At 47.3% G+C, this 26,639-nt stretch overlaps 1 protein-coding gene across 1 annotated transcript in view; it reads left to right on the top strand.

The window, feature by feature from the left end:
• Nucleotides 1–26,639, top strand: part of RBL1 (RB transcriptional corepressor like 1) — a 99,591-nt gene continuing 72,952 nt past the window's right edge. The window contains exons 1-6 of the mRNA XM_075011414.1: nt 1–170; nt 13,838–13,971; nt 15,008–15,208; nt 16,949–17,010; nt 17,110–17,238; nt 17,327–17,487. Of these exons, the coding sequence (XP_074867515.1) occupies nt 12–170; nt 13,838–13,971; nt 15,008–15,208; nt 16,949–17,010; nt 17,110–17,238; nt 17,327–17,487 (846 nt within the window). The 5' untranslated portion in view covers nt 1–11. The remainder of the gene's footprint in view (nt 171–13,837; nt 13,972–15,007; nt 15,209–16,948; nt 17,011–17,109; nt 17,239–17,326; nt 17,488–26,639) is intronic.

Raw genomic sequence — 26,639 nt, 5'->3', positions numbered from 1 at the left:
GCGGACTCGTCATGTCCCGGGAGGAGGCCCCGGGTGAGGAGGCCGGAGCCGCCCAGGGCCCGGCCCGCGCCGCCATCGACCGCCTCTGCCAGGACCTCAACCTGGACGCGGCCAGCGCCGCCGAGGCGCTGCGGGACTTCACGGCGCTGCGGAGCACGTACAGCCTGGAGGTGAGCCGCAGGGTCGCGGCCGGCCGGCCGGCTCCGCCCTCAGGAGGAGCTGGGTGGTGGCAGACGCCGCTCCGCCCCTGCCCGAGGAGGCGGGCTGCGGAGGTTTCTCCGGGGCCGCTCACGGACGGGTGAGCGGGTAGGAGCCGAGGGCTTCGCGGGTGCGCGCCCGTTCCCGGGGCTTCCGCCTGGGCGCGCCCACCGCACTCCGTGTCCCACGGCTGGTGCGGGGGCCCTGCCCACCCCGTCTCAGCAAAGGGGGCGCCTGGAGAGAGACTGCGCCAGGGCGTGTTCTCCGGGCCGCTGCCTCCTTCGCAGAGCGCCGCGCGGCGCCCCGGCCCGTGCAGCGACAGCGACGGGGACAGTTCTGCTGTCAGGACACCGCCTCCCAAACAACGCTCGCGGTGCCCCTGGCAGCCTTCCCTCCTCTGAGCCCAGGCCTGTGCCCCCCGCCCCCGCCGGCTTTGTCAGCGCAGCTGTGGGGAGGAGGCTGAAATTCAGTCTCACACTTGGCCAGTTACGTCAAAATGAGCATTGAGTGTAGAAGCGGCCAGAGCCATACGGGGCTGGAGTTCACGTGTCACATTTGAGTTCTGGAATAAGAATGCCTTGTTCTGAAACAGTCAGTCGCGTCCATGCTTGAAGCTGCTTGGTTATAATTATTACACCTTGAATTATTGAGGGCAGGGAACTGGACTCAATAAGCCTCTTGAGGTGCCTTCCAGTTCCAGTGCTCTATGATTCCTGGCCTATCTTAATCTGAATTAACTATGAAACGTAATGAAGCCTTTACGCGTTAGTTGTGCAGTAATCTGAAGGTTGGAGCATTCATTCTGTACTCAGACCCTTTTCAATTAGTCTTCTGTGGTACTGTTTTAGAAAGGAAGTGCAGCCCCTCCCAAACTCTCTCCTTTTCTCATTGAGTATTTTGGGAGTAGTTAATCCAATGCAATGTTTGGTGGCCTTACCTTGCAGCCTCCAGCTCTTGCTGGTACCCAGTCTGACAATTTTTGTGAAATAAAAATTAACTTTAGAAAAACAAATGTGCGCATATACGTGACCAAATTACATTTATTTATGTAAGATTTTATTCTTAACTCAGTATTCAAAATACTGTACACTTTCTCTATATTAGAGCTACACAGAATGGAAACAAAAATAAGATCCTTTGCATGTTTTTGACTCTTGCTTTTTTGTTTTAGATTCGCTAGCAAGTAAGTTTTCCGCTTTTTTTTTTTGGTATGTTTGTTAATATAGTTGTTCTCCAAAGCAGTCTGGCTAGCAAGCTGAGCAGCAGTAAAAAGTGATGCAAATGAACATACAGAAACCACAAGAACAGCAAGAAGTTTTGTGGCACTTTATAGACTAACAGATATTTTGGAACATAAGCTTTCATGGGCAAAGACCCGCTTCATCAGATGCATGTGTGTGGGGGTGGTTTGAGAGGGGTATTTAAAGAGTGGGGTCCCAGTAAGAGATGGGCCCAGACATGACAAGATCTATTCAGCAAGGTGGAAATGGCCCAGTGTCAACAGTACTTATCAAAAGAGGAAAAAGCAAGTCAGATCAGACGGGGATGTGAGCCTTTGTCAGAGTCTAATGGGGAGATATTAGCACCCAGAACAGAGAAACTGCCTTTGTAAGCCACTCCCAGTCTCTGTTTAATCCATGGTTAAATTGAGTCAAATTTGCAAATAAATTGCAGCTCAGAGATTGCTCTCTCCATTTGATTTTTGAAATTTTTTTGTTTCAGGACTGTCACCCTTAAATCTGCCACTGAGTGTCCAGGGAGATTGAAGTGTTCCCCCACAGGGTTCTGAACATTACCATTCCTGCTGTCTGATTAATGTCCATTTATTCTTTTACATAGAGACTGTCCAGTTTGGCCAATGTAAATTGCAGTGGGGCATTGCTGGAACTTGATGGCATATATTATATTAATAGATATGCAGGTAAAAGAGCCCCTGATGGTATAGTTGGTGTTAGGTCCTGTGATGATGTCACTGGTGTAGATATGTGAGCAGAGTTGGCAGCGAGGACCGTTGCAGGGGCTGGTTCCAGGCCTAGAGTCACTGGTTTGTGATTTGTAGTGGCTGGTGAGGATTTGTTTAAGGTTGGCAGGCCTGCCTCCCAAGGTCTGTGAGAGTGAAAGATCAGTGTTCAGGATGGGTTGCAGATCACTGCTGATGCGCTGGAGAGGCCTTAGGTAGGGGCTGTATGTGATGGCCAGTGGTGTTCTCTTGTTTTCCTTGCGAGGCCTGTCTTGTAGCAGGTGGCTTCTGGGTACCTGTCTGGCTCTGTCAATCTGTTTCCTCACTTCCTTAGGTGGGTATTGTAGTTTGAGGAAAGCTTGGTAAAGGTCTTACAGATGTTTGTCTCTGTCTGATGGGTCTGAGCAAATACGGTTGTACCTTAGTGCCTGGCTGTAAACAATGGATTGTGTCGTATGCCCTGGATGGAAGCTGGAGGCATGTAGATAAGCGTAGTGGTCTGTGGGTTTTCGGTATAGGGTGGTATTTTTGTGACCATTGCTTATTTGCACAGGAGTGACCAGGAAGTGAATTTCTTGTGTAGACTGGTCCAGGCTAAGGTTGATGGTGGGGTGGAAACTGTTGAAATCAGCATGGAACTCTTCAAGAGCCTCCTTCCCATGGGTCCAGATGATGAAGATGTCATCAATGTAACGCAGGTACAGGAGGGGTACTAGGGGGCGAGAACCGAGAAAACGTTGTTCCAGGTCAGCCGTAAAAATGTTGGCATACTGTGGGGCTATGCGGGTGCCCATAGCAGTGCCACTGATTTGAAGGTATAATTTGTCTGCAAATCTGAAATAGTTGTGGGTGAGGAAAAAGTCACAAAGCTCCACCACCATTTGTGCCTCAGTCTCATCAGGAATAATGTTCCTAACAGCTTGGAGTCCATCTTCATGTGGGCTATTGGCGTAAAGGGCCTCTACATCCATGGTGGCCAGGATGGTGTTTTCAGGAAGGTCACCAATGGATTGTAGTTTCCTGAGGAAGTCAGTGGTGTCTCAAAGAAGGCTGGGGGTGCTGGTAGCATAGGGTCTAAGTAGAGAGTCCACATATCCAGACAGTCCTGTGATGAGGGTTCCAATACCTGAGATGATGGGGCATCCGGGATTTCCAGGTTCATGTATGGATCTTGGGTAGCAGGTAGAATAAACCTAGTTTGGGTTCAAGGGGTGTGTCTGTGTAAATCTGTTCCTGTGTTTTTATAGGGACGGTCTTGAGCAGATGCTGCAGTTTCTTTGTATATTTCTCAGTGGGATCCCACTCTTTAAATACCCCTCTGAACTCCCACGCCCATGCGTCTGATGGAGCGGGTCCTTGCCCACGAAAGCTTATGCTCCAAAATATCTGTTAGTGTATAAGGTGCCAGAAGACTTCTTGTTGTTCTTGAAGCTACAGACTAACATGGTTACCTCTCTGATACAGAAACCACTTTTCACTGCATATGCCTATCTCATTGGGCTGGATGGGACCTTGAGAGGTCATTGAATCCAGTGTCCTACTCTCACAGCAGGCCCTATTATCATCCCTGACAGATTTTTTTTTCCTTCAATATCTATTTGCTCCAAATGGCCCCCTCAAGGTTTGAGCTCACAACCCTGAGTTTAGCAGGCCAGTGCTCAAACCAGTGACCTATCCTCCCCTCAGGTCTGATAATCTGGAGGACAAATTCAAGCCCTGGATAAGGAGGGAGGCAGCAAGAGCCAAGAGCCCTGTGGTGAAGGGGAGGGTCCAGTGGAGACAGCAAGGGCTAGAGGTGGTGGTGTTAGTGTGGCAAGCCAACACCAATGTCAAAAGCCACTGTTTGCATCTGAAGCCCTCTGACCAAAGGACCAGAGCCCACTATCCCATGGCTGGAGCCTGCTGCCCTCCACACCAGGGCTGGAGCCTGAGCCAGATAGGTGCCAGAAGGAAAGAATTCATACTAGCTTCGTACTGCTACAGCATTTCTGGCTCCAGTGCCCAACCCATATTGGCAACCCTGGGAAAGCAGCTACTGTTTCCTCTCCACTCACATCAATGTCCAGGAGTTTGTGGCCACAAGAAAAGCCTGTGATGGCCATGTGCAGCACAGGGGTAGCATTTGAGAAATGCTGAATTAATCCCACCTTAGTTCACTTGTCTCCTGGAATCATCAGTCAGCGCTTCTTCCCAAGGTGGAAAAGAGATTTATCTTTAAACAGCCACTTGCTTAAGGAAATAGGATTTGACCTGGCTCTTGTTTATTCTTTGTGGGAAAGCTTCAGTGAGTATGTGTGTCTTGTTTTCAAATAGTGTCAGAATGATCTCAATCTTAAAGATCAGAGCAGTGGTGTCAAAATTTTTCAGTCTGGGTATTTAAAGATGTCAGGAGGTCGCAGTCAGTATTTTGGGGCAGAGTTTTGATCCGTCCTTCACCCTTTTCATCACTTACGTCAGGAGAGAACAGAAACCACATGCAAATAAAGCTTGTGGCTGCCACTGGTGCACAGAGTGGCGAGTAGGAATTTCTGGAACATGCTGTGTACTATGTGCTATGCTATGTACCAGCTAGACTGGGATGGGCAACCTGCAGCCCAGGGCTACGTCTACACGTGCCCCAAACTTCGAAATGGCCATGCAAATGGCCATTTCAAAGTTTACTAATGAAGCGCTGAAATGCATATTCAGCGCTTCATTAGCATGTGGGCGGCAGCGGCGCTTCGAAATTGACGAGCCTTGCCGCCGCGTGGCGCGTCCAGACGGGGCTCCTTTTCGAAAGGACGCCACCTTCTTCGAAGTCCCCTTATTCCCATGAGCTCACGGGAATAAGGGGACTTCGAAGTAGGTGGCGTGCTTTCGAAAAGGAGCCCCGTCGGGATGCGCCGCGCGGCGGCAAGGCGCGTCAATTTCGAAGCGCTGCTGCCGCCCGCATGCTGATGAAGCGCTGAATATGCATTTCAGCGCTTCATTAGTAAACTTCGAAATGGCCATTTGCATGGCCATTTCGAAGTTTGGGGCACGTGTAGACACAGCCCACAGCTGCTTGCAGCCCACTGGAGCTCCACCTGCAGTCCACGGATCCCCAGCTGCTACCCTCCCCCCATTACCTCTTAAGAAATGCCCAAGCCTCTCCCTTCCCTTCCAGCACTTTTGGAGCTCTGCAAACCACCTGATTTCCACTCTGTCCCTGCTTCCCCACCTCCCAGATATGCAACACTGCAAATCAGCAGTTTGTGGTGCCCCAACTCTGGGAGGGAGGGGAAGGCGTGGGGACTGAGCACAAATCAAGTGATTCACTTGCTCTGAAAGTGCTGGGAGGAAAAGAGAGGAGTAGGTTGAGTGATTCTGGTACGAGAGAGAGACAAGGGAGGGAGCTGCAGGTATGCAGGTGTAGCTCTAGTGGGATTCCCACTGAGATGAAGGAGCAACATTCATGCTGACCACCAACTACTCATGGTTGCCCATTCCTAACCTAGACCCATCTGCCATATGATCCCTAGTTCCCTTGCACAAGTTAGGGCAGCATGCATGTTTGATCCAACCTGGTTTAGGGTAGAGAATCAGTGATTGATAGTTTGATGGAGCAGGAGTTACCTTGGCCATGCATACAGTACGAGTTTACATTGACTCAAGTTACCTTGGCATATAGCTGCTATTGTTAATACAGTGTGCGTGCGCGCGCATTCTTAGCTGCTTATGCTAATGGAGCTCATACTCACCAGGAACGCTTGTATCCATGCAGAGTGCAATGCACTGTAACAATGGATTATCCAAGTGTGGTCTGTGACCATCTTGCAGGTGGGCTGTGGGCTCAGGATTCCCCTTCTCCTCCTCCTGCTTCCTAACGCTCCAGACGCCCCCTCCCTCCCCCCACCGCAACAGGGAACTTGCCCTGGCTCTTCAGCCCTGCACCCCTATGTTTATGCTCCAGTAGACTATTTTGAATAATTAAATATTTAGAGATAAGCAAATTCATTTTGTCGTAATGGGTGGTTGGCTGGCAGTCTGTGGAAATGTTGAGTGGGGTGGGCCATGCACCAAAAAGCTTGAGAATCTCTGCACTATAGGTATCCCACTGTACAACTCTCCTTCATCTAGCACATTGCTTTAGGAAGTTCTAGCAATGGGAAATTTTGGGAGTTAGTCTGGCCAGACTAGAGCCATTAATTCATTTTGCCTTTCTGATGAGATTTAATTGTAACTGTTTATTTTTAAATGAGAAATTTACTATTTTATTTAAAAATAAAAAATTCTGATTTTAAGTAAAAATATCCATTTTGTTTTTTTCTCCACCCTGCCCTGCCATGAAAGGCAGCAATACTAGAATGAGACCCGCTCTGACAATTGAGAAGCTTGCAACCCTGAACTGCTACCTGTCAGTTGGAAGTCAATTCAGAGAGGCCCAATCTACAGTAGAGGCTGATGTGATAAAGTAGTCTGCCCTTCTGCTAGAAAGGATACTGATTCTGGGAAATGTGCAGGGAGTTTCAGCAGGGGGTCTTGAGGCAGTTTGCCTAGCTGCTAATTATAAACAGTCAGATACCAGGGCAATAAGGAGAGCACATTAAAGGGCACTGCAAATCAGAGAAGCTCGGAAAACCAGTTTCATAAGTGACAGTGATGTGACAATTGTGTATGTTGCTCCTCACAAGTTGGTCCATGCTGTCAGTGTAATAGTCCCTTCCCAAATGCAGTTGATGTAACTCTGTTCTGAAATGATACATCTTTATTTAGGAACCACTAGGAACAGAAACAGAAAAGGAGCTTGTCATGACCTGTGATGAGTGGTAGAGAGTGCAAGGTCAAATGTCTCATTACAGTCCCCCTTTGTAGCAGTCAGAGTTGCAGGAATGACAGCCATCTCTTCCGGAGACATGGCCGGGAACTGAGTGAAAGGCTGCCTGTGATTCTACCCCACTTCCCACATTCTAGAATGCCTGGGAGAAGAGGCTATGGAACTTGATGAGGAGGGCAGGTAGTTTACCATACGGTGCAGGGAAACTGTGCTCCTGATGCTTTTCCTACACCTCTACCAGATGCCTCATCTGCTCTTTTTGCTCCTCCATGATCCTCAACATCTCATCCTGCTTTTTATGCTCTTGTTCACAGACATGCTCTTTTGTTTGGTGTGTATGATCTGTAACATCACTCTTCTCCCTGCATTCAGTTGTGTCTAGCAATCTGTGTGGATTGCTTTTTCTCATTAAAAGTTTTATCCCATGTACCTTTTTTCACCTTCTAATCTAGGATAGTCAAAATGATGGAGCATCTGGGGAAGTAGGTAACAGAGCAATTGTTGCAGCTGCATTGGAAAAAAAGAACCAGTGTAGACTTTAGAGGAGATTGGCTCTTGTACAATGAATGAAGTAGTGTTCTGCGCAAAAGGAAGGTGTTACGCACAAAATCACATGCATCATTTGAGGGCCTGGACTTTTTTTTGGCCTGACTGTATGCCAGCCACCCTAGCACCCCTATAGCAGTGAGCCACAATTTTACTAATTTGAGAAATGCTAAATTAATCCCACCATTTTGCTAATGGCTTAGCCAGTGCAGAAAGACAGTTGAATGTGCTTTTCATCATGAAGGGTTGCTGTAATTGTTCACTTGCAAGACAGGACCTTATTTAGAAAAATATCCCAATAGTTATAGCTGTCTGTGGTGTCCCATGTAGTATACTTGTGGCAAAGGGAAAAAATTTTCTGCCAAGGTGGATGGCAGAGGTGGCATGGCTGTCTGCTGAACTTGAACACCCAGATACAAAGGCTGTTAAAGGACCTCCAGGGTAGAGCTATATGACTCAGGGAGGCTTTGAATGACCCTTTTAATAATGAGCCATAGAAATGTGTCCTGTACAGTAGACCCCTTCCCCCCACCGACTTACGCGGAGGTTGTGTTCTAGCGCAACCCCACATAAGTCAAATTTCACATCACTTGGGGAGCAGGGAAACTGATCAGTGCCGCCTGGCTCTGGGCTGCCCGCTGCTCACAGGAGATGGGAAACTGATCAGCCCTGCTGCACTGGTCATTTCCCTGCTCCTTTCAGTGGTGGCAGCCAAGAGTCAGTTTCCTGGTTTCCCTGAGTGGTGGGCAGCCAGGAGCCAAGTGCCAGTTCTCCACCACTCTGAGTTGTATTACCTCAAAATTTACCAACTTAAATGCGTGTATCTTGGCATTCTACTGTGCTTGACCCTGTAAGATTTACGCAACTTGAATGAACATATCTTGGGGTTCTACTGTACTTGACCCTGCTCTTTTGTGGTCTGGTAGGAATTGTAGTGATTATGCAGGTAGGAATATAACATAGGTGAATTAACCATTTTAGTTTTGCGAATGATTATGTGGGTTGTGTGACATGAAATTGTTGTTTTCAGCACTGCTGAGCAATTAAAAGCTTATGTTGTGAACTAATAAAGATGACCTATGTTCTAAATCATAGCATTTTATTCTGTAATAAAAGCGGTGTTGGGAAAAGTATAATTTTACAACAAATATGCTGAAAACTTCATAAAGGGGAAATAACTTATAAAAGGGGAAAGAACATTCATGTCCATTTCAGCTACTCAGATACCAAAAGTGGCCTGTAAAATCTGTGTATGTGAAGCCATGATTGTCTTTGTGACTCAGTTTGATGGACATGAAGGGTACTGCTACAGCTCCTGAGGCCATGTGGAATGTTTGGAGGTGGGAGGGTGGTTATGAGAGGTTCTAGTGTAAAGTTCTGAATGGGTTGCAGAGGGAGGCAAGTTTGGGATCATTGAATCTGCAAATCCACCAGAGTCTGCTGCGTCCATTTGTTGCCTGAGAAGCCCCACTGTGCCCTGTCACATCTCCCGCTCCTTTTTCTAGTGAGATTCCGGGGCCTTTCTCTTTACACTTTTATTTTCCTGACTCTTTGCAGTGTTCATTCTCCAAGCCTTATGTTCATGGTCTGATGCTACAGTGGCTTGCTAGATGCTCTAGACAGAGCATGTCATCCCGGGTTCTTTTTTTCTCTCCACCTTATATGACTTCACAGGTGTGGAGGGGGAGATTTTGAAGGCCACAGTGGCAGCAGCTGAGGATGAAATGCGCAGAGGTACTATTGGTGCATTCACTAAGTAAAGTGAAACTTACAATGTTGAACTACACCCCAAAAGTTTTTAGCACTATACCCTTATTTCTGCTTGGGATTGCTTGTCCATGGCACCAATCATTGCACCAGCCATTCTGAGTATGTCCTATTGGCAGGTAGGGATAAAGAGGAGGGAATTGTTTGGTAGCATGTTTCAAATAGTGTAGGACAAGGATACTGACAACTGGCACTCCTTTTTCACGGTTTGTGATGATTTTAGCTGATTTTTCTCACTCCTGAGGGTAACACAGGCTCTCGCACAGCTGCTGGTGGTGTCCCAAAGCCACCTGGGTCGATGTGCTGCAAGCCTGTGTACTGCACTGGTGTTTGCTCAAGTTATCATTGAGTGGACTGGGAAAGTGTCCTACTGTAGAGGAAGAAACAAGTTAGCACCGCTTAGAAACTTTATTTAGAAGAGTGCAGAATACATCCATGAAAGTTTCGTTGAGATTTCTCAGGAGAATTCAAATAGCATCCCTGTGACACCCTCATCGTCATCAATAACCATGGGCTCAGCGCCTATTTGTGTCCAGTGCCTCCCTCCCTATTTCCATCCATCTTTCCCTGTCCAGTGCTGAGTGGCTTAGTTTCTGCAGACTAGCTCTGCACCAATCTACTGTATCATCTGCCTGTTCTCTGTGAGGTCTGCCCCTCTTATTCAGCACAATGGACAATTTGAATACCAGGGTCTTGATTTTTTTTGTTCGTAATTCATTCTGTAGATATGCCCGAACAGCTGTAACTTCGGTTGTATAACCTTCTGCAGTAGGTCCTCTTTCGGCTGTATCTTCCTGTATAATTTCTCATTGGTGACCTTCTGCATCCATCCGATTCTTAGGATCTTTCTGTAACAACTCCTCTTGAACGCCAATATCCTTCTCTTCAAATCTTTCGTTATCACCTGTCTCACATCTGTACAACATGCTGCTGAATACACACATTTTCAAGATGGTCAGCTTTGTTCTTAAGCTGATCGCTTTGCTTTTTCTAGATCTTATCCATTGCAATCAAACTCACACTTGCTTTCGCAATTGTAGTCGCTGTTTCCTTCTTGCAGTCTAGATCGTAAGTTATGTTACTCCCCAGATATGTGAACTTCTCTGCATTCTCTAGTTTGATCCCATCTACAGTGATCTTCCTTCCTATTTCCTCATCTTCAAATACTATTGTTTTTGTTTATCAAAGTTCATAATCAGTCTGTACCACTCCTTTTCCTCGTTTAGCACCTGCACCGTTCTCGCTAGCTTCTGTTCATCTTCTTCAATGATAACTATGTCATCCACGAACCTCAAGTTGTTGATTCTCATCCTGTGCACAGATATCCCTTCTACCTCTTCTTGATCTTGTCCATCACTCTCTAGGTGCGTGATGAAGATACTCAGCGATATCGGATCTCCTTGTCTCACACCTCTGCTTGTTCTAAACCAAATTCTCAACTCGCTGCATGTTCTCACTGTTGCCTCTGCATTATTGTTGATATTCTTCAACAAATGTATCAGTCTTCTATCCGCTCTGTATGACTCCAGTGCTGCCCAAGTCACTTTCTAATCTATATTGTCAAATGCCTTCTGAAAATCAACAAAGCAGTAGTAGATGTTCTTGTTGTTTCATCAAGCTTTCTGTGCTATGAATCTTAGTGCCAATATCTGCTTTATGGCACTTCTATCTTTCCTGAATCCCACTTCTCATCTGCTAGATGTTCTTTGATCTTTAATCATCAGAACCTTGCCTAGATGACTTGTTTGGGCAACTGTTCTGTAGTTCTTGCACTCCAGTGCACTTCCTTTCTTGTGTATTGTCACTGGCATAGATCTTGTCCATTCCTTAGGTGTATTCCCTTCTTTCCATGTGATATTAAATAGTTTGTGTATTTCATGAATCATACTTTTGCCACCGTATTTGATCATCTCTCCCGTGATCGTATCATTTCCAGTGTTCTTGTTTTTTAGTCATTTCTCTGCTCTTTCTACTTCCTCCTTTGAAATATCGGTCTCACTTTCAATGCGCAGTGGAGATATCTGTTTTAGTTCTTCAGTCAGTCCCTCTGAGACACTCGCATCCAACTATGCCGTGTACAGATTGGTGCAATATCTCGTCCATCGCTGCACACCCTTCTTGTTCATGTGACACCCTGGGACCCCAGTATTTGCCACTGTCATGTAGGTAGGATATGTTTTGTATAATGTATACGTTGTGAGGTATCACTCATCTATAAATTTTGATGTGCTAGACGTTAATATCTCATTGGATTATATGTTCTGTTGTCTGGAATGTTATGAAGTTTAGCTATGTATGTGTTACTGAAGGATGGGGTGAGGTTGAAAGCTAATTATGGGCATTTGCTTCAAGTGCAATAGTAAACACACCAAACAATATTAATGGCTTTTTGAGGAAATTTATCCCAGCAACTGTGTACAATAGAAACCTCACTTATAGTTACTTAAAATTTCTCTCTCAAAGCTTGTAAAGTTAATAAAATTGTTTTGTCTAAAGCCAGCATGTGGAAATCATAACTTGGGATGAAGAGCTGTGTGTGTTCCTCTCCACTTTGAGGGAGAAGGTGAAGTTAAGGAACTATTGCTGAACAGCACAGGTGGTGGACGTTTTTGGGTTGGGGGCCACACCCCCACAGAAAAATCAGTCATGGCCACACAAATGAGAAGTTGTCCTCCCAGAAAACAAAACAAAACCATGCCTCACCAAATGGAAAACAAAAAACAAAGAGAAAGAGGAGAGAGACTTCCCTCATTCCCCTCACACATGCCCAGAGCTAGTATACTTTGTTGGCTCCTCTAGATTCCAGGATTGTACCAAAAATGAGGGATTCAGTGTGGGAGGGTGCTGCCAGGAAGTGGGTATGGGGTCTGAGCAGGAGGGAGGGTGCAGGACCAGGCTGGGAACTGGGAGAGAGGGGGTCTTGGTGGGAGAGGGTGCATGAGTGAGCTGTGGGAGGGGTTGCAGGAGCAGGGTGGAGAAGGGGTCTGACCAGGAGTGGGTACAGGAGACAATGCTGTGTAAGATGATATGATTTTGGGTTTATCCTTCCAAAAGGAGTGTGTGGATGTGTTCTTGAATAACTGGGCATTTCCTTAGCTGAGGCTTGCTGTGCAGAGCTCATCTCAGCATCTGTGTGAATCTGTTGGTGGGTGAATCTGTTGGTGGGTATGTCCCTACCTATAAGTCTGCTGGAGAGCCTATCACAGCATTGCAGTGTAAAGGGAACCCAGACCAGTGAGTCAGATCAGGTGGTGCTCCAGTTTGAAGTGGCACCCTGAGAGGAGCCACAATCCCCACGTAAACAAACTGCTATGCATGGCACTCCTGCCTTGTTGTAGAGAGGAAAGAATCATATAGCAGATCTGCCTCCCTTGACTGTGCCACTCTCTCGTCTAACATGTCCGGCTAGTTTAAGGGGGCAATCCTATAGCTGAAAATTTATGTGCACTCTTACCTGAGATTTCTTCCCCTGCATTGGGCTTGCTCATACTGGACTGCAGTGAAATCAAAAATAAATCCTAACTCACTAGTCAGCTGAATGCCCTGGTGGCCTGTCCTCCAGCCTCCTCACCATCCAGTACGTTCTCTTTTTTTCAGTTTCTGCAGATGGCTTGTGACTGAGGCTCTTTTGGTGCTTTGAGGGCAGTGGTGCAGTCTGAGGATGGCATGTTGCTCTTGGTAAAAGCAATAGCTCTGTGGATTGGGAACCAGTTGCTTGTTTGGTTCCCATAGCCTTCTGGTATGTAGTTGCAGCTTTTCAGCTTTTACATGGTTCCTTTTGGTCCCTGTCATACCCCTCCTATATCTCCTGAACAATCTGCTCATAGAGGTCAGCATTTCTCTGGCTGAATTAGAATTGTGCTTTATAATCTCTTCTCCTCACAAGCCCAGTAGATCCAATATAACCTCTCTACTCCAGGCAGGAGTGTGTCTGGAGGGTGTAGAGAAGTTGTGTCCAAAAGAAATTGCCACAGGACTCCTCCCGTGAGATTACTCACCGGAGCTTTGTGAGCTGCCCCAGGCTGAAGCTGCACTGCACTAGCCGGCTCGTGGCTGGAGCGCCCTGGGGCTGGAAGAGCCGCCTCCACCACTGGAGCCATGCACTTGTCTCACCATGTGGGGCATGTGCATGGAGCGGCTGGAGGCATGCCCCTCATGTGCAGCTCTCCTGAGCTTCATTTCTCCACATTCCACTGCACCATTCGCCATATGTGGTGAACAGGGAGTGCATTGGACACCATGGGTATAGAGGACATGGTTAACTGGGCAGTTGCACTCACCAACACAGAGCTGCTAGGTATGCTTATCATGTTTTTTAAACTGCAGTCTGTTCTGTTCTATGCAAATTAAGGGTCTCTCTCCACTTCTAGGAAAATATGATTTGGTTTGATTTGCAAAATTTTGTTTTCTTTTTTTCCAGACAGCTTAAAAACAGTTATCAAACCATAAGTTAATGTTGTTTTTGCTGTCCCAAAGGATGTTAGAGATTCTTAAAGTAGATGAAAAGCTGAGGCCACAAATTGTTGCCCTGGAAACATTTGTCCATTGATTGTTTACTTCTGATTTGACAGGGAGAAGTGGTGCATTGGTTGGTTTGTGCTCTGTATGTTGCTTGTCGTAAAAGCATAATTCCCACGGTTGGAAGTGGTCTTATGGAAGGAAACTGTGTTTCACTGACGAGGATACTACGTTCAGCCAAACTAAGGTAATCTTGTGGGGATTTTGTACATTTATTTATTTTGGTGGGAAACCTAAACACCTGCTTGGAGTCACAACTTCTTTTCCCTTGTTGCACCCTTTTTGACTGCCATTTTACTCATATTCCAACTGAAAACGGAATGGCACTTTCCTCACAGCCATAGAAGTAGTTAATTGATATTGCACAAGTATAAAATAAAGGAAATAGTGCAGCTTTCAGATATTAAGGCTAGAAGGGACTATTAAGGTCCTATAGTCTGATTTCCTTCACGACATAGGACACATTGACAGTGATTTCTTCATCTAGTCCAGTAGCTTCTTTTTGAACTAGAGCTTATGTTTTAGAAATATATTTAATTTTGACCTAAATATTCCAGGTGATGGAGAATTAACTGCTTCCCTTTATAAGCCTGTTAATGGTTAAGTTCCTTCACTGTTTAAAAACTTTTGGAAATCTTATTTCCATCAATTTTGCTGACTGTAGTCTGGTCACTGGATCATGTTATAGCTTTGCATAGATTACCTAGCCTACTAGTATTTTTTCCTGTGAAAATAATTATAGACCACAAACCAAGTCACCTTTCTTCATTTAAACTAAATACATGGCATTTTTAATTTAGCTTTGAAGTCAGAATTTTGGATTCAGAACTGAGAGTGCTGGCCATTTCACCCTGAAAATCAGATGAATGCTTGGGTGCTTTAAGTTATACGATTACATAAGTATATTTGTGCTTCAGCCTTAATTCAACACCTGATGCTTCAATGCAGGTGTCCTGGTTAAGCACCCACTTATGAAAATTACATTTTCCTTGCCCCTCAACTCCTCCTCTTGTGTTTTTCTAACTCTACCAGTGAAGCCACCTTCTCATGTACTTAGCACTGGAGTGTTTATCCTTTACTGTAATTAAAGCAGTAAATTAGCCAGATTTGATTTTTACTAAAAGTCTGTATTTTAAGAAAATATCAAGAATTGAAAAACAGTAGTCTAAACTATTTGTTTTATGACTGGAGATGAAAAGATAATCAAATATTGCTTTTTTAAGTTTAATTCAGTTTTTTAGTAAAATGAAAAAGTGGATGGACATGTCAGACCTGCCGCAAGAATTTCGGGAGCGAATGGAGAGGCTGGAGAGAAACTTTGAGGTGTCAACCGTGATTTTCAAAAAATTTGAACCAATATTTTTGGATGTGTTTCAAAACCCTTATGAAGAAACACTTAAACCACAAAGGAGCAGGAAACAGAGGTATATTGAGAAATTCAAATGATTTTACTGATAATTTCTGTTTAAACAGTAGAAGTGCCATGTTTTACGCTTAAAAAGCTAGGAAAAGTGTTGACTTGATAGATGACAGTTACTCTGTAAGGCTCAATTCTGCAATAAGATGCACTGTAATCGGTCAACTCATCAGCGTGGTGCCACTTACTGGACACACAACATAGCCCCGCTACACAAGGTTGTGTAGCAGTGGCAGGCAAGATTTGGCCCATGGGCGAGTTCCAGCCCACCAACCCTCCATTCCCTGTGCAGTGGAGACATAGGGCCATAAGCAGGAAGGTGCAGGGCCTCGTAGGGACTGGAGAGATGGCTGAGTGGGGGGGAAAAAAGAGACATGGGGACAGGCTGTACCCTGCTCTGTCCTTCCCCATTAGCTCTTATGATCTAATTTGTCTGATCCATAGCACCTCATGCTCTGTCTCCTATCCTGGCTCAGCAGGTGCTGTGAAGAAGGCAGGCTCTTTCTCAGCTAGCCAGCATCTGTTGCACTTCTTCTGTTGCACAGTACCCTCTAGTGGTCCAAAGATGCACCTGCAGCAACTTTCTAGCAGAAGCGTTTTTCTGCACAAATAATTAGTGCTTTGAGTGCTTGTTCATGTCAGTTCAAATCAGGTGTGTGCACACATGCAAGGAAGCTGGAAGACTTTCCCCAGCAGCATCCATCAGGCTGGCCAGGACACCCTCTGGAGTTGCATTCTCATGGTGCCTACTATAGAGCTCTGCTGGCCCAACAACCCTCCAGTTTCTTATTAGTGTTTCAGATCAGCCAGGACATCTTCCTCCTGGTATGCTATCCTAAGCTGCATTCCAGCAGTTGGGATCAAAGACTCCAATGTCCGGACATCTACAAGTCTCTGGCATTTTACCCTGAGAGAGTAAAACCATTCAGGAAATCAGTCCAGTTATTTGTAACAGTGACAACTGAATGAAGGGTCAGTCTGTATCTTCTCATTGTTGATAGTGTCCTGCATTTGTGAGTGTTACAACCTTGCAAGAGTTTCTGCACCTGCACCCACTGCACGCTCCATCAGGGTGCAGGCATCATCCACACAATTCCTGGCACAGGACCCAGGTCAGGAAATCTGCAGAGAGGTGACGTGATCACACCTTCACTGTGCAATTTGTAGTCACTTAGTAGGCCTAAGACAGTACAGCTTGTGGCAGAGCAGTGCTCCAATCAGTGCAAGACTCTAGCCCAGTAACCTGAACTTAGGCTTGAGAGTCATCTGATTAAATGTAAATGAACAAGCACTTGAATTAAAAACAGTCACTCGCCTTCTTGTAACTGTCTTTTGAGATGTGTTGTTCCTGTCCACCCTCTTACTCCTCTGTTGGAGTGGCTGGCAAGAAGTAGGAGAGATGGCAGGGCTGTATATTGGGGGCTGTGAGGGTGCAAGTCCAGAGCTTGCTCAGGCTGACCTGATGGATGCTGCTAGGGAACAATCTATCCACACATGCTTGCATACAGGTGATAGGTATGGACGTGAACACATCTTGAACAACAGTTACAAGAAGGCAAGTAACTGTTTTAAATGTGCAGCTGATGAATTATGTATGCAGTAGTGCAGGATTCTCTCAGGGATAATTAAATTCAAATGACTTTTCCACCCAAATGCATGTTTGTTGTAGTTTTAAAACTTATGTAAACAAAATACAAGTGACTGTCTGTCTCTCTCTCTTCCCCCCTGCACCCCCAACCCCTAATAGAAGGAAGTGTAGTGTTAAAGAACTGTTCAACTTCTGCTGGACACTCTTTGTTTACACCAAGGGTAAGCTGTTTTCATTAGGTGCCTAGATTGTGTACGTTTTGAGAGATTAACTTTTTGGTTTGTGGTTTTTATTTCATATGATATGCTGGTTTTTTCAAGGTAATTTCCGTATGATTGGAGATGATTTAGTAAATTCCTATCATTTGCTTCTGTGCTGCTTGGACCTGATTTTTGCAAATGCCCTTTTGTACTCAGATAGGAGAGAGCTGCTAAATCCATCATTCAAAGGTATGTTAGTGTTTGCATGAGAGAGAGACTTTTCTTTAGTTCTTTTTTGAAATATAATTGATCAGATCTGACCTTTAAATTTTTCCAGGTTTACCAGCAGACTTTCACTCTGCTGAAGTCAAGGCCTCTGAAGAACCTCCTTGCATCATTTCCACACTTTGTGAACTACATGATGGACTTACGGTAGAAGCCAAAGGAATAAAGGAACACTATTTTAAACCATACATTTCAAAACTCTTTGATAGGAAGGTATGTACTAATAAATTAATAGATTATAAAATGATAGAACAAACTAAGGGTGACTCTCATCTGCCATTTTACTGGAAAGCCATTGTTGATAAATGCAAAGTAACGCTTGTTGGAAAATAATCTCAATTGTCCATATAAAATAATCGCGTCTAATTTAGTTGTTACCACTCAAAAAAGAGCTCTTATTGTCATTTCAGATCATTGTCTGAAAATATTCAGTCAATGTGCAGCGACAGTAAAACCAAATCTAACAGAATATTGGAAAGTATTAAGAAAGGGGTGGCAGATAATACAGAGACCGTCATATAGTCTCGGTATAAATACATAGTATTCAAGATGTGGGCATACAATGTGTAGATGTGGTCATCCCATCTCAAAAAGAATTATATTGGAATTGGAAAAAGTTCAGAAAAGGACAACAAAAATATTAAGAATATATAACAGCTTCCATATGAGGAGAGATTAACAGTACTGGACTTCATCTTGGAAGAGATGACTAAGGGAATATGTTAGAGGTCTACAATATCTTTAATGGTGTGGAGAAAGTAATTATTTAAGTGTTGTTTGCTTCTCTTCTTAAGAACTATGCATCACCAAATGAAATTAATAGGAAGCAGGTTTAAAACAAAAGAAACTATTTTTTCATACAACAAGCAGCCCGTGGAACTCCCTGCCAAAGGGTGTTGTGAAGGCAAAGACTGTAACAGTTGTGGAACAAGAACTAGATAAATCCATGGTCTATTGTTAGTTGTTAACCAGGATGGGCAGGGATGGTGTTCCTAAACTTGTTTGCCAGAAGCTGGGAATGGGCAACCGGGGGTGGGACACTTGATGGTTGTGTGTTCTGTTCATTCCTTCAGGGGAACCTGACATTGGCTGCTATTGGAAAACAGGATACCAAGCTAGATGGACCTTTTTCTGACCGACTGTGGTCATTATGTGCTTGTAATGGTAGCATTTGTATAAAGAAATGATCAGAAGTGGATGTATGCATATGTGATAGAGCTGGAAGAAACCTCGAGAGGTCATAAAATCCAGTCCCCTGCCCTCTCGGCAGGACAAAGCATCATCCCTGACAGATTTCTTTTTTAATCTGTTTGCTCCAGACCCCTAAATGGCACCTCCTCAAGGATCAAGCTCACAACCCTGGGTTTACAAGGCCAGTGTGCTAACCATTGAGCTATTCCTTTCCCTAAAAAGTACATAAGAAACATGCAATAAACATCTCGTAGAACTGAAAGGGACCTCAATCCCTACACATAACAAAGGAGTGGAAGCAGGGATGTAATGAACACAGTGATGGCCACAGGTTCTGGTAGTCAGGAATGTTAGCAGAAATTGTTGTTTTTGTGTAAGCATTTTTCTTCTATGAAGGAGAAATATTAGTCAGGGCTGGGGCTTGTTTTTGTTGTTTCTGTGTGTTTCTTCGGTTATACAGCAACAGAGGAGAAAGCAGCAGTTCTTTGAGTGTCCATGTGGGTACCCCACCTCAGGTGTCAGGCTTGCCCTGGCACCACAGCTCGGAGATCTTCATAGCCATTTTCAGCCAGACCACACATGCGTTAGCTCCAGCACGCTGTTTGGTGCCCTTTCAATCAAGTGCATGGTCCGAACTCACCCAGTTGCTCTGAACCGCCAGTGGTTGCAGACGGAGCTTCTACCTTTTCCTCAGCCTCGAGCGTTGTTCTGTTTTCGTCGTTGTCTTTGATTTCTTGTACCTAAAACAGAGACCTATTATAGTTAAAGTTTGAAGTTTAACATTTGCTAGTTAACTTAAAGTGACAAGTTAGCTGTTAGAACAGCAAGAAGAGCTCTCATTTCAAACCTTTGTGGAGGAAACGGACTCCTTCAAGTTCTGTTTTAAAAAAAAAAAAAAAAAAAAAAAAAAAGAGAGAGAAAACAGAGAAACTTATATAATCATGCCCAGCACCGCTGGCCACTCCAAATGTATTCGATGTTTGGGAGAAAGGCACGTTCCCCAGAAGTGCCTGCATTGTTCAAACCTTACTGCATGGTAGTCAGCACAAGCACAGGGTGTTCTCTTCTGAAGCTGCCACACACAGTGACCAAGAGCCTCCCTGACTTGATTGTTGTCTAGTTTGCCCAGAGGAATGATGAGTGAGGCTGAGGGCATTACTGAGATGGTCTCTGGCTCATCTAAAAAGGCCAAGACCAAGAAATTGGTCCCTTCAACGGCACTGAGATACAAACCAGAACCGGGAAGTAGATTGGTTCTGGATTGTTCTAAGTTGACACTGACAGACTCTGCACTGCAGCACTCGGCACCAGTGGCCCCAAGTCCAACGCTCTGTCTGCTCGAGCACTGGCGAAGGCATGGGCTTGTGCCGCGCCGACCACAGCACCAGCCCTTGCGACTCCTGCAACAACAGCACCTAGCCATGAATCATTGGCACCGAGTGCACTGGCACCAACTATTGCTCAACCTACTACAGACCTGACTACAGGACCGTCACCGGACAAGGACCCCAAGCATACCAAAGCCAAGTCTAAATCCAAGCACAGGCATACTCCCGAACTGTCCCCGCACCACTTGTTGTCACCACCTGTCTTGGTTACATCACAGCTATCTCTGGGATGGTATTCAATTCCATCACCGTTGCTGTGTCCCTCATCACTTACCACAGATTGAGATCGCCTTCATCGTTCTTAAAACCATGATCTCTTTCTTTGCACGAGGTTGAGTCACAGCATCACTGAAGTGGTCACCCCTCCATATTGCTGTCTCCTTTATCTAGGCATTCACGCTCCTATTCCTCGCACAGGCACGGTTATAGATGTCACTCCCCACACAGAGGCCTGTGAGGCGTCACTATTGCTGTGCTAGATCCTGGGACTATGAGACGTGTTATCATCGGGATTGGGACGTGCATATGCGATGAGAGTCACCAGAGAGATATTCAGTGGCATCCTGATCACCCAGTCCTTCTCCAGTAGCTCTACCACCATCAGAGCTTCAACCTCCATCCCCTCCCCCTCAATCAGGGGAAGAGGTGGCTCAGTTTTTGGACACTGATGCACCTCCTCGAGCACCTTCTCCAGCCGACGCTGCTTCTTCGTCACCAGATGAGGTGGTGATTCCTGGTGATACATCTCCCCCTGACGATCTCAGGGAATTTCAAGACCTGTTCTGGAGAGTAGCCAGTACCTAAGGTGTTAAACTGTCAGAGATTCAAGAAAGGAAGCAGGGACTCTTAAAGAACCTGAGACTCCCAGTTTCGTCAGATTTTCCATCCCTCTTGGAGAGGCTATAGTGGAAGCGGCCAATAATATATGGCAGATGCCAGCATCCACACCTGCTACCAACAAAAGGGCGGATACAAAATATTTTGTCCCTTCCACTGGCATGGAGTACCTGTTCACCCACTCCCATCCAGACTCGCTGGTGGTGTAGTCTTCTCGACAGAGAGCGAAAGCGCCACACTGTAAGTCGATGCATAAAGACTCTAAACATCTTGACCTTTTCGGTCGCAAAATTTATTGTTCCTCCACTCTGCTCCTCCAGATGGCCAACTATGTGGCACATAAGAACATAAGAACATAAGAATGGCCATACTGGGTCAGACCAAAGGTCCATCAAGCCCAGCATCCCATCTGCCGACGGTGGCCAATGCCAGGCGCCCCAGAGAAGGAGAACAGAAGACAAGTGATTTATCTCCTGCCATCCATCTCCTGCCCTTGTTATGAAGGCTAGGGCACCATACTTTATCCCTGGCTAATAGCCATTTATGGACCTGACCTGCAAAAATTTATCAAGCTCTTTTTTAAACCCTAATAGAGTCCTGGCCTTCACAGCCGCCTCGGGCAAGGAGTTCCACAGGTTGACTGTGCGCTGTGTGAAGAAAAATTTCCTTTTATTAGTTTTGAACCCACTACCCACTACATCTTTCCAATTATAACTTTGACTATTACTCCAAGCTTACGTCCTTAATGGAGTACTTACGAGACTCAAAAAAGCCCTTGCTTAAAGCCATCGTCCAGGAAAGCTATGCTGCTTCTAGGACCAGTGTCCAGATTGCCCTTGATGGGGCTGATACAGTGACTTGATCTGCAGCCTCGGCAATAGTTACGAGACTGGCATCTTGGCTTCAGACTTCGGTGTCCCCAAGGAGCTCCAGAGCCAAGTGGAGGATATGCCCTTTGCCAAACAAAAGCTTTTTGTTGAATCTACCGATACGTACTACACTCAAGCAAGGACTCTCATACCACCCTGAGAACCTTACATACATACGCTCTGCCGTTCAGCTGCAGGTGGTTTGATCCATATCAGAGAAAATACACCCAACCATTTCAAAGACAATTCTAGCAGAGACTACAGGACCTATCTAGGCCCCCTCAGAGACCGCCGAGGCATAGGAACAACCAGCATCGTAATCAACAACAACAAACTAGACAGCATGTTTGATGGTGTCATTGAGAGCGGCATTCCCACCAAGGTCACCATCTTACCCCACCTCCCTGAAGTTGTTCCATCACCGCCTACGACCATACTTCTATCAGTGGGCTCAAATAACAGACAGATGGGTGTTTGGAAATAGCGTCTTCCAGTTATGTCATCCGTCTCTGGGCCATTCCACCACGTGAGCCGGCACTTCGAAGCTTAACACTTCAAAGTTGCCGTGGGGGAGAATTAGCTTAGTGAAGTGCTGCATATGCACTGTAGCACTTCATTAATAATCTCCCAACACCTTACTTACCATGCTCCCTTTGAAGTAGGAAACTAGTGTAGACAAGCCCTACACATTTCCCCCAACAGTGCTAATTCCCGGAGTGCTAGAGAGAGTCAACAGGGATGGAGCCAGCTTCATACTGATCGTGCCTGCATGGGCACGCCAGCACCGGTTCGCTATCTTACCCAGGATGTCATTGCTCATGCCACAGCTCCTGCCTATCCCACAGATTTGTTGAGTCAGGATTGGGGGCAGTTGTGCACCCACAACCTTGCACTATCCACCTCACAGCCTGGCTCGTTGCTGGTTCAGCAGCGCCAAAGATCTCTGCTCAGACTAAGTTAAAGAGGTCCTCATGGAGAGCAGATAACAGAATACATATAAAACTTACCTTCTTCTTCGAGTGTCCCCGTGGGTGCTCCACAATAGGTGATGGGCTTGCCCGGCGCCGCAGATCGGATCTTCCAAGCAGTTTCTGCCGGACCGCGCATGCGCCGGCGCGCGCCGCTCCCTTGCGCGCTCCTGGCCATGTGCGCAATCCGGTCCCCGCCAGTTCCTCTTAACTGCCGTCGGCTGCAGACGGAATCCAACTAGGCTAAGGCCAAATAGCGTGTTCAACGACTTTATCTGTTTTTCTTTAAAGTTTTTTTCAGATACTTAGGCTACTATAAGTTAGCCGGTTGTTATTTTGTAAAAAAAAAAAAACAAAAAAAAAAAAACAAAAACAACAACAACAAACAAGCTACGAGAGGGACAGCTCAGTCCAGTCCCAGTAACAAGCGCCGGAGGCCAGGAGCTAGGGCCATCAGCCCCCCTGCTGAGGCAGGCCATCGGATGGGGAAAACGGCACAAAGAAGGTGCTAAGTACCCACTTAAAAACTCAAAGACTCACCAACAATGTCCTCTTCAGGCTTTAAAAAATGTGAGTCCTGCCGAGAGGCGATGCCAGTGTCCGATGGGCACAGTCTATGCATAAGGTGCCTGGGGGAGTCCCATGTGGCACAGAAATGCGCCTTCTGTGCTAAATTAACAACCAGAGCACGGAGGGACAGGGAGATGCGGATTAAAATGCTGCTTCTTGATAAGGCCCTCCAGCCAGACGTGCCGGAGCGGCCGCAGCAGGAGGGACCCTCCGGGGCCCTTAAAAGGAAAGCTGCCTCCCTCACTCCATCAGCGCAAAAACGGAGGAAAGTTTCTCCAGCCCGATCCCTGCCGGCAGCAACAGTGAGCGAGACGGGAGGAGCAAGCAGCCCCCAGCCGCAGCAACAGCTGATCGGCGGCGGCACAGAGAGCCACGTGGAAGCGGCTCAGCCTCCGATAATCAGCCAGCCGCCCCGCACCGCAGGCAGGGCGGCGGCTAAGCAAGCGCCGGTACCGGCAGCACCGCAGACAGCGGCACCGACCCCCAGGGAACCGGCGGTGCAGAGCGCGCAGGCACGTAGCCTGCAGGCGCAGAAGGACACCGCACGTGCGGCACTGCCTTCGAGCGTGCCTAGCACGGTGCTGACGGGGCCGGGATCCCCCGCGCGTCAGGGGGCGGAGTTACCTCCTCCAGGGAGGGGGAAGGCTGCACACAAGAGGAGGCATTGCAGCCCCTCTCCGGACAGGGCTGTGGAGCTGCTTTCTCACAGCCCTCCGCTCATGTTGCAGACTCCAACCAGAAGGCAGGGGTCCCCCCTAGCCTACCCGGAGCCCCCTTCTCCAATTTTACAACCAGCCTCACCATGGCTGGCACCACCTTCACCCTTCCTGGGATTTGAACCGCTGGACTATTATGCGAAATCGCTCTCTCCAGTGTCTCGACGATCTCCCTCCCCCAGACGCAGAGGGTACGCACCAAGGGAATGGTCAAGGTCACCTTCCCAGGAACAGTGCCTCTACTGCCATGGTCGTCCCTATCACGCGGGGCAGAGACACCACCGGCAGTCCACCAGGGAAAGATCCCCACAGACGGTCCCGTATCCCCGAGGGCAATCGCGAACGGGGACAGAGACTCAAGTATCTCAGGGGGAACTGGTTATGGAACCCCGAGATTTTCCCTTGCAAGCTTCCAGCGAGCGGATGTACCATTCCCAACAGGAACCGGAAGGGTCCAGAGAGGCGTATCCTAGTGGTTCCTCGCTCTCCTCCCCGGACGAGGCTACGGCCCGGGGGGACGTCCATCCTCCGGACGATCTCAAACAGTTTCAAGAGCTGTTTAAGAGGGTGGCCTTCACGCAAGGCATCCAGACAACAGAGGTGCAAGAGAAACACCATAAGCTCCTCAAAAATCTGAGACCTCCGGCCTCCTCCAAAATAGCAATACCGCTTGATGAAGCAATCTTGGAGCCCGCCACAATGATATGGCAGACCCTTGCGACTATTCCGCCTGTCCACAAGAGAGCGGACAAGAAATACTTTGTGCCGGCGAAGGGCATGGAGTTCCTGTTTAGCCACCCACAGCCAAACTCCCTGGTGGTGGAGTCCTCGCAACAAAGATCAAAAACATCTCAATTTAAAACAGGGGGAACAGACAAAGATGCCAAGAAGCTAGAGCTGTTCGGCAGAAAGGTCTACTCCTCCTCCACTTTAACGTTGCAAATGGCAAATTACGCAGCGCACTTGGCGAACCATAATTTTGACAACTATTCCAGGTTAACCTCCCTCATGGACTCGCTTCCAGAGGACAAAAAGCCGGTGCTCAAGGCCATAGTGCAAGAAGGCTACGCGGCTGCGAGGATGGGAGTTCAGATTGCTTTGGACGTTGCGGACACAGCAGCACGTTCCACAGCAACTGCAGTGGTGATGCGACGGGAGTCCTGGCTCCAGACCTCGGGTATACCGAGAGATCTGCAGGCGAAGATAGTCGACCTTCCCTTCGACTTGCAGAAGCTGTTTGCTGGATCAACTGACTCGGTCCTTCATTCCAGAAAAGATTCAAGAGCCACACTCAGGACCCTGGGGATTTACACCCCTCCATACACAAAGAAAAGGTACTACCCTCAGCAAAGGCGGTACCAGTACCAGCAACAACGCCCCCAGTATCACAGGGGTTACGAGCAAGGGCGACATCAACAGCACCAGCAATACAGAACTCCCAGGCGACGCTCACAACAGGGCCGTGCGTCCTCAGGGCAGGGCCAAAGGCCACAAGTTTGACACACAGATCCAGGGCTGCGCCATCACTACCATCGCACAAGGTCATCCGAAGCGGCTATTTCACCATCGCCTCCGACCATTCTACGACCAGTGGCAAAGGATCACCACAGACAAATGGGTGCTGGAGATCATAGCCACGGGGTACGCCATCCCCTTCCAGTCGCTCCCACCGTCGCGACCTCCACCCAAGCCCCACCTCCAGGAGGCCTCCCATGTAGCCAGGCTCAGGCAGGAGGTGGCCCATCTCGTGCTCATAGGGGTGGTGGAAAGGGTGCTGCTGGAGCAACTGCAAGGAAAAGGGTTCTACTCCCGGTATTTCCTAACGGAGAAAAAGACAGGAGGCTGGAGGCCCATCTTAGACCTTCGCGGCCTCAACAGGTATCTGCGCAAGCAACGTTTTCGGATGATCACGATTGCCTCCATCCTTACAGCACTGGACGATGGAGACTGGTTTGCAGCCCTCGATTTACAAGACGCGTACTTCCACATAACCATCCATCCGGCTCACCGGCGATTTCTCCGGTTCATGGTAGGCAATGAACACTTCCAATACAAGGTCCTACCGTTTGGCCTCTCCTCGGCCCCCAGAGTCTTCACCAAGACCTTGGCAGTGGTGTCAGCCTACCTGCACAGACAGGGGGTATTTATTTTCCCGTATCTGGACGACTGCCTGCTCAAAGGGGCCTCGAAAGGGGAGGTTCTCCGCATGATACGCGTCACAGCAAACACGTTCTCCTCACTTGGCCTGGTTATCAATCTGGCAAAATCAAAAATAGACCCCACACAGGACATAGAGTTCATAGGGGCTCGCATAAACTCGGTCACGGCGAGAGTATACCTACCAGAGGCGCGCTTTCGAGCCATCGGTTCCCTCGTGCAAGTCATCACCTTCAGCCCTACGGTGCCGGTCTTGACGTGCTTGCAGCTGCTGGGCCACATGGCAGCGGCGACGTTTGTGGTACAGAACGCCAGGTTGCACATGCGCAGCGTGCAGCACTGGCTGGCGAGTGTATACAAACCGGCAGTACACACCGTTCACAGGGTGGTGTCGCCCACAGCCGGGGTGCGCAAATCCCTGCAATGGTGGGTAAACCCCAGGAACTTGCTAACAGGGGTACCCTTCCACCAGCCGCAAATATCGGTTTTTCTCACTACAGATGCCTCCCTCATAGGGTGGGGAGCGCACATGGGCGAAGAGGTGACTCAAGGACTGTGGTCACCCACGGAGCAGTCACTACACATCAATGTACTAGAGCTCAGAGCAGTGTTCAACGCCTGCAAACACTTTCGAGACCACATACAAGGCAAAGTCGTCGGGATCAGTAC

Source organism: Carettochelys insculpta, chromosome 17 (genome assembly GCF_033958435.1).
Source record: "Carettochelys insculpta isolate YL-2023 chromosome 17, ASM3395843v1, whole genome shotgun sequence".
Taxonomy (NCBI): domain Eukaryota; kingdom Metazoa; phylum Chordata; order Testudines; family Carettochelyidae; genus Carettochelys; species Carettochelys insculpta.
The sequence above is the reverse complement of the archived record's forward strand: the minus strand, read 5'-3'. Positions and strand labels throughout refer to the sequence as shown.